This window comes from Scyliorhinus canicula, chromosome 2 (assembly GCF_902713615.1).
Source record: "Scyliorhinus canicula chromosome 2, sScyCan1.1, whole genome shotgun sequence".
Lineage (NCBI taxonomy): Eukaryota > Metazoa > Chordata > Chondrichthyes > Carcharhiniformes > Scyliorhinidae > Scyliorhinus > Scyliorhinus canicula.
The window spans coordinates 233,574,656-233,590,076 of record NC_052147.1 but is presented as its reverse complement, the minus strand read 5'-3'; the positions used below and the strand labels follow the sequence as shown (position 1 = coordinate 233,590,076).

General features: G+C 45.8%; 1 protein-coding gene across 3 annotated transcripts in view; it reads left to right on the top strand.

Moving 5' to 3' along the window:
- Window positions 1-15,421, top strand: part of lmln (leishmanolysin-like (metallopeptidase M8 family)) — a 145,674-nt gene that overhangs the window by 71,177 nt on the left and 59,076 nt on the right. For all 3 annotated transcript variants that reach the window (XM_038789793.1, XM_038789794.1, XM_038789795.1), the window contains 2 exons: window positions 3,625-3,701; window positions 11,837-11,947. In XM_038789793.1, coding sequence (XP_038645721.1) covers window positions 3,625-3,701; window positions 11,837-11,947 — 188 coding nt within the window. The remainder of the gene's footprint in view (window positions 1-3,624; window positions 3,702-11,836; window positions 11,948-15,421) is intronic.

The window sequence follows — 15,421 nt, the reverse complement described above, 5'->3', positions numbered from 1 at the left end:
CAGGATGCTGGCGCATCAGCTTCGTAAGCGGGACTCGGCTAGGGAGATTGGTGGAGTGAAGGATAGGGGTGGGAATGTGGTGCGGCAGGGGGCAGAGGTCAATGAGGTCTTTAGGGACTTTTACAGGGAACTGTACTGGTCGGAGCCGCCGGCGGTGGGAGGGGGAATGGAGAGCTTTTTGGACAGGCTACGGTTTCCAAGGGTGCAGGAGGAGCAGGTGGAGGGACTGGGGGCGCCGATCGAGTTGGAGGAGCTGGTCAGTGGGATTGGCCACATGCAGTCGGGGAAGGCGCCGGGACCGGATGGGTTCCCGGTTGAATTTTATAAGAAATACGCGGACCTTCTGGGCCCCCTGTTGGTTAGGACCTTTAACGAGGCATGGGAGGGGGGTGTTTTGCCCCCGACGATGTCTCGGGCGCTGATTTCCCTGATCCTGAAGCGAGATAAGGACCCCTTGCAGTGCGGATCATACAGGCCAATTTCACTGCTGAATGTGGACGCCAAGTTCCTTGCGAAGATCTTGGCCACTAGAATAGAGGACTGGGTGCCGGGGGTGGTACATGAAGATCAGACGGGTTTGTGTGAAGGGGAGGCAGCTGAACACTAACGTGCGAAGGCTGCTAAATGTGATAATGATGCCGGCAGCAGAAGGAGAGGCGGAGATTGTGGTGGCGTTGGATGCGGAGAAGGCCTTTTGACAAGGTTGAGTGGGGGTACTTGTGGGAGGTGTTGAAGAGGTTCGGGTTTGGGGTGGGGTTTATTAAATGGGTGAGGTTGCTGTACGAGGCCCCGATGGCGAGTGTAGCGACAAATGGGAGGAGGTCCGAGTACTTCAGGCTCCACCGTGGGACGAGGCAGTGGTGCTCCCTGTCCCCCTTGCTTTTTGCGTTGGCAATTGAGCCTCTTGCCGTGGCTCTCAGGGAGTCGGGGAGGTGGAGGGGTTTGGTGCGAGGTGGGGAGGAGCACCGAGTGTCGCTGTATGCGGACGACTTGCTGCTGTATGTAGCAGACCCGGTGGGGGGAATGCCGGAGGTGATGGAGATTCTTGCTGAGTTTGGGAGTTTCTCGGGCTATAAATTGAACCTGGGCAAGAGTGAGCTGTTTGTTGTACACCCGGGAGATCAGGAGGAGGGGATTGGTAGGCTCCCGCTAAAGAGGGCAGTGAGGAGTTTGAGGTACCTGGGGGTCCAGGTGGCTAGGAGCTGGGGGACTCTGCACAAGCTCAATTTTACTAGGTTGGTGGAGCAGATGGAGGAGGAATTTAAACGGTGGGACATGCTGCCGTTGTCGTTGGCGGGTAGAGTACAGTCCGTTAAAATGACGGTGCTCCCGAGGTTTTTGTTTTTGTTTCAGTGCCTCCCCATTTTCATTCTGAGGGCCTTTTTTAGGAGGGTGAACAGCAGCATTCCGGGATTTGTTTGGGCGCACGGGACTCCGAGGGTAAGGAGGGTCTTTTTGGAGTGGGGCAGGGATAGAGGGGGGCTGGCGCTGCCCAACCTCTCTGGGTACTATTGGGCAGCTGGCGCTGCCCAACCTCTCTGGGTACTATTGGGCAGCTAACGTCTCGATAGTATGTAAGTGGGTAATGGATGGGGAAGGGGCAGCATGGAAACGGATGGAGATGGCGTCCTGTGGAGGCACGAGCCTGAAGGCACTGGTAACGGCGCCGCTGCCGCTCCCTCCAACGAGGTACACTACGAGCCCGGTGGTGGCGGCTACCCTCAAGATTTGGGGGCAGTGGAGGCGACACAGGGGGGAAGTGGGGGGCTCGGTGGAGGCCCCGCTGCGGGGGAACCACCGGTTTGTCCCAGGGAACATGGATGGCGGGTTCCTGTGGTGGCACAGGGCGGGCATTAGGAAGTTGGGAGACCTGTTCATTGACGGGAGGTCTGCGAGCCTTGGTGAATTGGAGGAGAAGTTTGAGCTCCCCCCGGGGAATATGTTCAGGTACCTTCAGGTCAAGGCGTTTGCTAGGCGGAGGGGTTCCCTTCGCTGCCCCCGCGGTGGTTAAGGGATAGGGTACTTTCGGGGGTGTGGGTTGGGGATGGGAAGGTGTCTGACATCTACCAGGTGATACAGGAGATGGAGGAGCTGAAGGCTAAGTGGGAGGTGGAGCTGGGGGAGTAGATTGAGGAGGGGACATGGGCGGACGCCCTGGAGAGGGTGAACTCCTCCTCTTCATGTGCGAGGCTTGGCCTCATCCAGTTTAAGCTGCTGCACCGGACCCACAGGTCCGGGTCTAGGATGAGTAGGTTCTTTGGGGGTGAAGACAGGTGTGTCAGGTGTTCGGGGAGTCCAGCGAACCATGCCCATATGTTCTGGGCATGCCCGGCATTGGAGAAGTTCTGGAAGGGGGTGGCGAGGACGGTGTCAAGTGTGGTAGGATCCAGGGTCAAGCCAGGCTGGGGACACGCGATGGTTGGGGTGGAGCCAGGAGTGCAGGAGGCGAAAGAGGCCGATGTTTTGGCCTTTGCGTCCCTAGTAGCCCGGCGGAGGATCTTGCTGCAGTGGAAAGATGCAAGACCTCCGAGCGTGGAGACCTGAATTAATGACATGGCGGGATTCATTAAGCTGGAGAGGGTCAAGTTCGCCCTGAGAGGGTCGGTACAAGGGTTCTTTAGGAGGTGGCAGCCTTTCCTCGACTTTCTGGCTCAACGATAAGGAACTAGATCAGCAGCAGCAGCAACCCGGGGGGGGGGGGGGGGGGGGGGGGGGGGGGGGGGGCGGGGTTCAGGGGGATAGTGTTTAAGTTCATTTGCTTATTTTTAATTTATTTTGTTGTTTATTGGGGTGGGGGGGGGGGTTTGTTATATGCGTTGTTATGGGTGCCAGGGGGTGTTTATTATTGTTATTGTTCTGTTGATATTTATTTTTCAAAAATTCCAATAAAAATTATGTACAAAAAAAAGAAAGAATATTGAAGAATAGGGACATTGGAAAGAGCAGAAGTAGGCCATTCAGCCCCTCAAACCTGCCCCACCATTCAGCTAGATAATTGCTGACATCCACCTCAATGCTATTTTGATACACTGCCCCCTTGATATCTTTAATATCTAGAAAGTTATTGATCTCTGTCTTGAACATACTCAGTAATTGAGCCTTCGCCACCATATGAGGTAAAGCATTTCAAAGATGCACCACCCTTTGAGTGAAAAAGTTTCTCCTCATCTCAGTCCTCAATGGTCTCCCCCTAATTCTCCCGCTGGTGCTAGAACTCCCAGCCAGGGGAAACATTCTTTCTGCATCTGTTGTTGAGCCCTGTAAGAATGTTGGATGCTTTAATGAGATCACCTCTCATTCTTCTAAACTCTGGAGAATATAGGCCCAGTCTCCTCAATCTCTCTAGGAGAATAGATTATTTTACTCGGGACTGAGTTCAGACAATCATTGATAGAACCCACCTCTGTTTGTGAATTAGCAATAATGTATGAATTAAGGAGACCTTATTCAGAAAGAGACAATTTGCCTTCACCAAAAAAGAAAACTGGGAAAACATGGGCTCCTGATAGCTATTTCTATAGCCACAGGAGATTCTGAAAAAAAATCTAAATAGTCAGAGCATCAGGATGGTTTGATTAGCCTTTTAAGTTCTATATTATATTTTGTTCTTTTTTTTCTATACAGAATGAAGCAATGACAGGATCTCACACACAGAACAGAGTATTCTCTAGGTTAACCTTGGCAGCGTTAGAAGATACTGGGTAAGGTGGATGATGTGTAAACAGACTTTCATACTGCACAGTAACTTGGGATAAACTTTACTTTTTCATTCAAACTTAAATCAAAATATTTCAAATAGTATCGATGAATGACAAAACTGTGAACACTGGAAAAAGGAACTATTCATTTGGAGCATTTATGACCTTTTTGCAGATGGTTCAAGCAGAAACCTCAGGTGTTGGGAAATACTTCAACTCTTGGGCATTCATGGTCAATCAGAATATTTTAAATTAAAAGGAAAATGTTAGAAAACTACAAAACGGGGCCGAACGGTGGCTCAGTAGTTAGCACTGGGACTACGGCACTGAGGACCCGGGTTCAAATCCTGGCCCTGGGTCACTGTCCATGTGGAGTTTGCACATTCTCCCCGTGTCTGCGTGGATTTCACCCTCACAAACCCAAAGATGCGCAGGTTAGGTGGATTGGCTATGATAAATTGCCCCTTAATTGGGAAAAAAAATAATTGAGTACTCTAAATTTATATAAAAAAAAGAAAACTACAAAACTATTTTTCAAACTTGCTTTATGCAAGATGCTGAAAGTACCCCTTGTGTCTCTGATTTGCTTTTGAAAAGCTGACAGATGAGGTTGTGTCAAATGTTTGTAGTTCGTATGAGGAAGCAAATAAGTGGAAGACAAAATGTAGTTTAACAAATTCTGGAATTGAAGGAGTTGCAGATTCAAATCTAATGTGGATTTAAGTTTAGAGATGTACTGTTGAACAGCTTATTTATAATAGATTACTTTTAGTTGCATCTGTACCGAAGGCATTGTATTACTGCAGCTTTTGCTCTCAGATTTAGGGAGTGAGGTATACAATCAGTACATCTGACTTATGTTAATGATTGAGTGGTATACTGAGGCCAGGAACAAAAGTGTTACCACAGGCTAGGATGTCTGTAGCATTCACTCCTAAAGCAGCTCATTTTGCCACAATTACATTATGAGAGCATGGGTAAGGTCACCCACTTCTTTGTAAGTATCTAAAATTAAATTAATTTTGTTTTAAATTTAAATTTCCCAATTAATTTTTTTTCCAATTAAGGGGCAATTTAGTGTGGTCAATCCACCTGACCTACACATCTTTTGGGGTGTGGGGTAGGGGGAGAATGTGCAAACTCCACACGGACAGTGACCCAGGGCTGGGATTCGAACCCGGATCCTCAGGACCGTAGGCTGCAGTGCTAGCCGCTGTGCCACGTGCCTCGCTACTTTTTTAAAATATAAATTTAGAGTACCCAAGTATTTTGTTTTTCCAATTAAGAGGCAATTTAGCGTGGCCAAGGGCAGCGCAGTGGTTAGCATTGCTGCCTCACGGCGCTGAGGTCCCAGGTTCGATCCCGGCTCTGGGTCACTGTCCGTGTGGAGTTTGCACATTCTCCCCTTGTTTGCGTGGATTTCACCCCCACAACCCAAAGATGTGCAGGGTAGGTGGATTGGCCACGTTAGATTGTCCCTTAATTGGAAAAAATAAATTGGGTACTCTAAATTTTCAAAGAAAAAATAAATAAAAAATTTTACGTGGCCAATCCACCTAACCTGCACATCTTTTGGTTGTGGGCTGAAACCCATGCAGACACGGGAAGAATGTGCAAACTCCACACGGATAGTGACCCAAGGGCACAATTCGAACCTGGGTCTTCAGCGCTGTAGTCCCAGTACTAAACACTGCGCCACCATGCCACCCTACACTTAAATTAATTTTTTTAAATTAAGCTTTTGTCATTTTATACAAAATATACAAACAACAGTAAACTAAAAAAGAACAATCTAATCTATGCAACCATTCTCTCAAAACAGATCCCCCCCCGCCCATTAACTCCCCCCTCCTCTTGCCCACTCCAGCAGCACAGTGACCAATTCCTTGAAGTACAATAAAAATGGTTGCCATCTCTAGTAGAAACCTTTGATTGAACCCGTCATAGTGTATTTGACCTTCTCGAGGTGCAAAAACTCCATTGTCACAGCGAGGTGCTAGGTGAGGTCGACAGCCTCCTTCTCAACAGGACTTGCCTCTGAGGAACCAATGAGGCGAAGGCAAGGACATCTGTTCCCGCAGCTCCGGCAAGCCCGAAACGCCCAAATATAGCCGCTAAAGGACAGGCTCCAGCTTAATGTTCAGGATCGCCTACATGATGCTGAAAAAAGAGACTCAAAAACCCACAAGCTTGAGACAGGACCAGTACATGTGCATGTGATTAACGGGCTCCCTCAAACAGTGCTTGCACCTATCCTAAACCCCAGCAAAAAAACTGCTCTTTCTGACTTTAGTAAGATGCGCCCTAAACACTACCTTGAACTGGATCAGGCTCAGCCTCGCACACGATGGCATGGTGTTTACCCTGCGAAAGTCCTCACTCCGCACCTCCTCCTCTAATATAGGCTCCAGCTCCTCCTCCCATTTGGCTTTCACCCTTCCATCGAGACCAGATCGTCCCCCAAAATCCGTCTATTTGTGCCAGCCCTACTGCCCTCTTCCGAACCTGAACAGGAAAGTATCCTCTCCAGCAAGGATGATGACGGCACCACTGGGAATGTTGGAAACATACGCTTAACAAAGTTTTGTACAGTGAGATACCCAAACGAGTCCGAGCCCAAGAGCCCGAATTTCTCTTTCAATTTTTCCAGGCTGGCAAACCATCACTCACTGGCTCCTTCCCCTTCCTCCACCCCCCCCCCCCCCCCCCCCCCCCCCCCCCCTCCACTAGTGGTTACCACAAATGGGGGCCAGCCTTGATACTGAAATGTTGACAGAGTTGCCTCCATAGATTTAAAGTCGAGACAACAACCGGATTTGATGAGTACTTTGCCAGAGCAAATGGCACCCGTGCCTCCAAACTGGATCCTCTACACGCCCCAGACTCCATCTGCTCTGCTCCCAGGTAGACCCCGGGTCTTCACACCACCCCAACATCCTCTCTGTGTTGGCAGCCCAGTGTCATGTGAGAGTACCTGTAAGAAATGCGTATTTAAGAAATGTACCTTTAAGAAATGGGTGTTTGTCAGTGATGTCAGAGTGTGGGTGGAGCTGGGCTGTCTGTCAGCTTTTTACTTTCGTTTTAGGCTGTTTGCTGCAGGGTATGTTTTTAGTTTCGTTTTTCAGAGGTGGATAGCTGCAGTCACAGCCAGAAGGGGTATTAGTCTCTCTCTCTCTAATCTAAAAACTGTAAATCGATCCTTTGGTGATTTAAAACTAATAATTGCTCTCAGTAGTCACTTTAACCTGATGTGCTTCTGTTAAAGGTTATGTTTTTAAGGATGTTAAAAGGAAAGCTCAAATGATTACTTAGTCTTGTCGTCTTTGGAGGTTGTATTTGAATTAATAGTTGCTAAGATGTACACTATGTTTTAAAAAGGTTAACTTGAGTTCATAGAATAAACATTGTTTTGCTTTAAAAAATACTTTTCCATTTCTCCTGTAGAGTGGGCCGTGTACTCCTACCACAATCTATTAAAAGTTGTGGGTCAGGTGAACTCCATGATACACTTTGGGGTTCTCTAATCCCTGGCCCATAACACCAGTAATAAAATACCAGATTTGGCCTCACTTCAAATCCTCAGAGAATTTCTGCCCATATGAAACCTGATATGAGCCACCCAACCCCCTGGAAAAATGACTTGGCAGGAATCTTGGCAAAATGTTAATCTTGACTGATTGACCCCAGCCCACCAAGGACAATGGGAGGCTGTCCCACGTTTGCAGGTCATTTCCCTAGTCACTGGGCTGGTATAATTCAATTTACGCAGCCATGCCCAGTCCTGAGCCACCTCAACCCCAGATACCGAAAGCTAGCTAGTCCCGGCCAGGCGCAAAAATTCCCCCCATCCCTGAAGTGCTGACCAAGAAATACTAACTCTTCTCTAAATTTAACTTTATCTAGAAAAGGAGCCAAACTGCTTCAGCGTACACATTAGTTCTCCCATAACTGGCCTGGTGTCCCCACATATAGCAGAAGATCATCTGCATACAAGGTCACGTTGTGTTCCACACCACTTCTAACTATCCTGCTCTAATTATTTGAGGCCCTCAGGGCAATGGCTCAATCGCTAAAGGAACAGAGCGGGAGACATAGGACACCCCTGCCTTGTCCCCCTATACAACCAAAAAGATTCAAACTCATGGGGCTGGATTCTCCAATTCTGAGATTAAGTTCTGACGCCGGTGTAGAAAAGGTGGCTTATTTGATTGATGAATCAGTGCTTCTCCATGTTGAATGCCACTTGGAGAAGGCATTTGAAGGAGGCACAGAATGTACTTTGGATGGGTGAATTAAATGTTCATCACCAAGTGTGGCTCGGTAGCATCAGTGCAGGCTGAGCTGCCCAAATCTTAAAGGACATAACAGTAGACCGGGTCTGCTGCAAGTGGTGAAGGAACCAACTGGAGGGAAAATCATAATTGATCTCATCGTCACCAACCTGCATGCCACAGATGCATCTGTCCATTACAATATCGGTAGAGTGACCACGACACAGTGCTTGTGGAGATCAAGTCCTGTTTTCACATTGATCATCGTGTTGTGTGGCACTTCCATTGTGCTAAATGGGATATATTTCAAACAGATCTAGCAACTCAAGATTGGGCAACCATGAGGCACTATGTAACCATCAGCAGCAACAGAACTGTACTCAACCATAAATTGTAATCTCATGGCCCATCATATCATCCCTGCTGCCTTACCACCAAGCCAGGGGATCAACCCTGGACAATTAAGAGTGCAGGAGGGCATGCCAGGAACAATACCAAGCATGCCTAAAATTGAACAACCTATGAAGCTACAGCACAGGACTACTTGTGCACCAAGCAGCATAAGTAGCAAGCGATAGACAGAATTAAGCATTCAAATGCTTAGATCTGCAGTCCTATCACATTCAGTCGTGAATGGTAGTGGACAGTTAAACAAATCACTGGAGGAGGATACTTCACAAATATCCTCAGCTTTAATGATGAGGAGCCCAACACATCAGTACAAAAGACAAGGCTGAATGAAGCAATTGTAACAGTCTTTAGTCAGAAGTGCTGAGTGGATGATCCATCTCGGTCTCCTCCTGACATCCCCAGCATCACAGATGCCAGCCTTCAGCCAGTTCGTTTCACACCACTTGATATCAAGAAACAGCTGAAGGCACTGGATACTGAAATGACTATGGGCCTTGACAACAGTAGTGAAGACTTATATGCTCCAGAACTTTCTGCGCCCCTTGCCAAGCTGTTCCAGTCCAGCTCCAACACTGGCATCTACCTGGCAATGTGGAAAATTGCCAAGGTATGCCCTGCACACAAAAAACAGGACAAATCAAACCCGGCCAATTATCACCCCATCAATCTACTCTTAATCATCAGTACCGTGATGGAAGGGGTCATCAACAGTGCTATCAAGCAGTGCATGCTCACTAATAACCTGCTAATTGATGCTCAGTTTGCTTTCCACCAGATCACTCAGCTGCTGACCTCAATACAGCCTTGGTTCATACATGGACAATAGAGCTAAACTGCAGAGGTGATAGTGATTGCCCTTGACATCAAGGCAGCATTTGACTGAGTGTGGCAGCAAGAAGCCCTAGCAAAACTAGATCCAGTGAGAATCGGGGAAAACTCTTCACTGGCGGGAGTCATACGTAGCATAAAGGAATACGGTTGTGGTTATTAGAGGTCAATCTTTTCAGTTCCAGGACATCACTGCAGGAGTTCCTCAGGGTAGTGCTTTTGGCCCAACCATCTTCAGCTGCTTCATCAATGACCTTCCTTCTGTCATATGGTCAGAAGTGGGGATGTTCATAGATGATTGCACAATGTTCAGCGTCATTTGCGACTCCTCGGATCCTGAAGCAGTCCACGTCCAAATGCAGCAAGACCTGTACAGGCTTGAGCTTACAAGTAACATTTGTGCCAAACAAGTACAAGACAATGACCATCTCTGACAATACAGAATCAAACCACCGCCCCATGACATTCAGTTGCATTACTATCGATGAATCCTGCTACTGTCAACATCCTGGGGAGTTACCAATGACCAGAAACTGGACTAGCCATATAAATGCTATGGCTACAATAGCAGGTCAGAGGCTAAGAATCCTGCAGCTCCTGTTTCGCCAAAGTCTGTCAACCATTTACTAGGCACAAGTATATGATTGTGATGAAATACTCTCCACTTGCCTGGATGAATGGAGCTCCAACAACACTCAAGAAGCTCAACACCATCCAGAACAAAGCAGGTCACTTGGTTGGCATTCCATCCACAGACACTTATTCCCTCCACGACCAATGCACAGTTGCAGCAGTGTGTACCATCTACAAGATGAACTGCCACATCTTATCAAGACCCCTTCAACAACACCTTCCAAACCTACAACCTTTATCATTATGATGAATTAAGGAAATTGTTATAGTTTATATTACATGCAGTAATGTTATTTTAAAAAACTGAGTTTAAGATGTATACATCAGTATGCCTGCTAAAGCTGTGATTAAGGGACCATGAAGGTAATCCTTGGTTTTACAGGAAGAATGTTCTGTTGATAGTTTTGAGAAGCATTTATTTATTTACAGTTAGGTGGCTGATGGAATATTGTTTTCATTTGGAGGTCCCTGGGGTGTAGCTAATTTAAAAGAGATATTGGGCTGGTTTCTCCGATTCTGGGGCTATGTCCCCACGCCGGCAAGGGAACGGTGGCGATTTACGCCAGAAACAATGGTGCAAAACGGCCACGGATTCCCCATTTTGCTGGGGGCTAGCAGGACGGCAGCGTAGAGCACCCGGCTCTAGCTGCCGATACACCTCAGAGAATTGCCAGGTCTGTGGCCGCGCATGCGCACTGCAGCGGCCCGCCTTGCTGCATGATGGAGGCCGCTCGCAGACCCTGCCCCCAAAATAGTGTGCCCCCTTCAGCTGGCGCGCACTCCCCGGACCACCCCACCACAGTGCCCTGCACCCAACCACGAATAATGTCCCGTCCCCCGTCCCCCCGTCCACGCACGTGGAGCTGCCCTCGCACAACAGTGGCGGTGTGGACTGTCAACAGCCACCACGCCGAGTTCCCGACGGGTGACTCCACATATGCCCCACCCCGTCGGGAACTTGGCCGGTTGGGTCGGGGGGCCTCAGGTAATGTCCTGAAGCCGTCGATACTTAGGACAGTGTGCTCCGAGAGTACACCTCTTTGGAGGGGGTAGAGCATCGCGAAAGCGGCGCCACCCCCGATTTGGTTGGGAACTTGGATTCTCCGACCGGTCGCCGAACGCGATTTCGGCATAGGCGACCGGAGAGTCCAGACCATTGTATTTGGTCCTGGCTAACCAGGTCATGGGACATCTTGTGGGAGGAGACAGAAGAATGTCTGATGTTTTGGGTACAGATGATGTAATGAAGAGGAGGAGCCAGGTCTATCTGTAGTTTCAGTTTGTCATTGGATTTTAGTTTGTCAAGAAGCGTCTTGCAGTTTGCTCCCAAAAGGTAACACACCATCCTGACTTGGAAATATATCATCATTCTTTCACTGTCGCTGGGTCAAAATCTGTGAACTCCCTCTCTAACACACTGTGGGTGTACCTATAGCGCATAGACTGCAGCGGTTCAAGTAGGCAGCTCACCCACATTCTGAAAGGGCAATTAGGGTTTGGCACTAAATGCTGGCTTGGCAGAAATGCCGACATCCCATGAACAAATTTTTTAAAAAGCTATTGTCATACAAGGTGACCGATACCTGAAGCAAATAAGAAAATAAAAAATAACTATCCTATTTTCTAAGACTTCTCAGTCTGCAAATGATACTTATGACTAGGTCAAATGGGCATCCATTATCACTAAGCCAAGCTTTGTAACAAGTTGATGTGATGATGCTATAACCTTAAAATCTGTCTCTGATGTTATTTATAAAAGAGTAATCAATGATCAGGGCGCTTGACAAACACTTAAGTAGGTACTTGAACAAGAATAAAGTGGCCTATATTTAAAACAGAAAATTTGTAAGAAGGTAACTGAGTTTCAATCTCAACCATATCAAAATGGTCTAGTTTTTGTGTGGTACAAATATTTGGAAATATTCTTTAAAAGTTTAAATTGTAGTAATTCTTTTCTCTTTTCTACCATGATCCCCCTCCCGCCACCACCCTCAGTTGGTACAAAGCCAATTATAGCATGGCAGAGAGACTGGAGTGGGGTGAAGGTATGGGCTGTGACTTTGTAACAAAAAGCTGCAAGTTCTGGATCGACCAACAACGGAAGATGTGAGCATTGCATTATGTATGAATATATATTTAGAAATATAGTGCCCCTAATGACTCTCAGCACTTTAATGAGATGTTGCAATGAGAAAGTACTGCCAAAAATGATGACTAATGATACTTTGATTGTGACGCATTTAACTTTATTAATTATAATGTGTCATCATATGCGTGACTTACAAATACATTGTACTCAAATATTCCTCTTTTATAAGCAAACTTTACTTCCAACAAACCGAAATAGGATCTTACAAATGAAGTATTGGGGCTAATGTACAGAATTGTGTGAACAACAACTGATACCGAATTGCACCATGCATTCATTACCCTCATCAGGTAAAAGTAGAAATCTTGCTGACAAGTTGAGTCAGGCTAAAAATAAGGAATCAAGTTTGTTAAGTGAAGAAAAAACAAAGAATGTCAGTTTTCACTCAATTACAACCCTGCACTATGATGACAGGAGCATCATGATTAGACACGTCTTTACATCACCTCTCTCTCTCCCCCCCCAAGGTATGCAATCTCCTCGATGAGCAATAAAACAGAAACAGGGACAGTAATGGAAAACAATACTCTGGAAATGTTCTTTCCAATCTCCTTGGGCAATCAAAACCAGCCCAGAAGATCAAATGGACCAAGTGTTTTGCACATAAAGATACTTACATGCATTCTATATGATGAATCTCTGCCCTAGTGGAGAACTGGTTCAACTATATTTTTCAAGTGTCAAGGTTTTGTATTTCAAGAGTATTTCAAGAGTATATTTATTTTAAAACTAGTTGATCTCCTGTGATGTTGTACATAGAGAGTCAAACTAAATAGGCTCTTCATGTTAAGTGGAGTTGGAGGCCAGAATAATTCTATCAGGACTGAGGCAACATTGTGGGCAGCAGGGTAGCATGGTGGTTAGCATAAATGCTTCACAGCTCCAGGGTCCCATGTTCGATTCCCGGCTGGGTCACTGTCTGTGTGGAGTCTGCACGTCCTCCCCCTGTGTGCGTGGGTTTCCTCCGGGTGCTCCGGTTTCCTCCCACAGTCCAAAGATGTGCGGGTTAGGTGGATTGGCCATGCTAAATTGCCCGTAGTGTGCTAATAAAAGTAAGATTAAGGGGGGGGGGTTGTTGGGTTACGGGTATAGGGTGGATACGTGGGTTTGAGTAGGGTGATCATGGCTCGGCACAACATTGAGGGCCGAAGGGCCTGTTCTGTGCTGTACTGTTCTATGTTCTAGAGTCAGCATCTACCGTGCCAGCCAAAGGTTTAGTCCAGTGGCTCATTACTCACTGGGAAAAGAAAAATCACCTAACATCCAATCTATTCCTCTGGCATAGTTTAAATAAAATTATTCCAAGAGTTAAAATTAAGGCCTTCAAGAAAGTTGGATATGATATGGTTGGTTAAAGTTTTTCAGAAAGGAGATTAAGTCATTATATGAAGGAGTACAGATATTCTAACAAACTGAAATAGGGCAGATTTGTAACTTGTCACATAATACATCAACTGACTTCTTATGAAAGATGATGAGATCCAAAGTAGCTTTATTATTACTCTCTCCATTGTCACGCAGCGCATTGTTTCTTCTGCTTAAGCAACGATTTTCCATTAGCATTGATGCTGGGACATTGTTGCATTTTCAACTACCCAAAATTGCCCTTAATAAAATGTACCTTTAATATGGTTCAAACTGAAACCAGAACCAGAAATGTTGGCAAACACAGGGTTTAATGAGAAGGAGGAACTGAAGGAAATCAGTATTAGTACGGAAAGGTGTTGGGGAAATTGATGGGATTGTTGGCCTATAAATCCTCAGGGTCTGATAATCTACATCCCAGAGTACTTAAGGAAGTGGCCCGAGAAGTAATGGATATCATTGGTTGGGGGCCATCTTCCATGGTTCTACAGACTCTGGAACAGTTCCTGTAAATTGGAGGGTAGCTAATGTAACCCCACTATTGAAAACGTTAGTAGAGAGGAAATGGAATTATAGACTGTGACAGATTTAGGTTATTCCGGACCTGATAATACTTTATTATTAACCTTCGCTCTAGGTTAACCCACCAAAAGAGGGAAATTCATTTCTCTGCTAAGACTCAAAATAGATCTCGCGAAGGGAGAATGCTTTTCCAGGTCTCAGACAGTTAAACAGGATCTCAGTTACTTTTTATGGGAAAAGTTCAGATGCGTCACTCATAACTAAGTCTCTGTCGTTGTGGGTCCTAGTCATTTATGACTTCCTAAATGAGTGTCTAGGATTTTAAACTTTGAGAGTAAGTCTACACAGTATAATTTTTAATAAAAGTATTTTTATTGTAAAATACTCTCAATTGATACATACAGAATTGCAGAGTTAAAAATATAAATTGATTAACAATCTTTAATTATCTTAATATAAAAACCCGTTAACAGTCCTTTGTTATCTGCTAACACACTAACTTCTCTTAAGAGAATGAAATATCTAAAACATGGAAAATCCTAACGTATCTCCTATCAATTTCTAATACATTTCTAAGAAGTTTAACAGAAACATACTTACAAAACCATGATGGTCTTTGACGAGGTAAGCTTGAAGAACAGAGCTTTGACCTACACTCCTGCAGGGGAGTGAGAAGGTACCTCTCTTCCAAAATGCCCCTCTTTTTATTCATAAAACCTTTTAATCGGTCAAGGACTGTCTCTGTTATCTTATCACTTATTGTTGGTTAATTGCCTATAACCAATGGCTAATTTGATGTATTATCAGTGACGTGACAAAGTTAATTGATGAGGGAAGGGCTGTAGATGTCATATACATGGACTTCAGTAAGGAATTTGATACGGTTCTTAGGCTGATGGAGAAAGTGAAGTCTCATGGAGTCCAGGGTGTACTAGTTAGATGGATAAAGAACTGGCTGGGCAACAGGAGACAGAGAATAGTAGTGGAAGGGAGTTTCTCAAAATGGAGAACTGTGACCAGTGGTGTTCCACAGGGATCCGTGCTGGGACCACTGTTATTTGTGATACATAAATGATCTAGAGGAAGGTATAAGTGGTCTGATTAGCAAGTTTGCAGATGACACTAAGATTGGTGGAGTAGCAGATAGTGAAGGGGACTGTCAGATAATATAACAGAATATAGATAGATTGGAGAGTTGGGCGGAGAAATGGCAGATGTAGTTCAATCCGGGCAAATGCGAGGTGATGCATTTTGGAAGATCCAATTCAAGAGTGAACTATACGGTAAATAAAAAAGCCCTAGGGAAAATTGATGTACAGAGAGATCTGTACATTGTACTTCAGGTCCATTGTACCCTGAAGGTGGCTATGCAGGTTGATAAAGTGGTCAAGAAGGCATACGGCATGCTTTCCTTCATCGGAAGGAGTATTGAGTACAAGAGTTGGCAGGTCATGTTACAGTTTGGCCACATTTGGAATACTGCGTACAGTTCTGGTCGCCACATTACCAAAAGAATGTGGATGCTTTGGAGAGGGTGCAGAGGA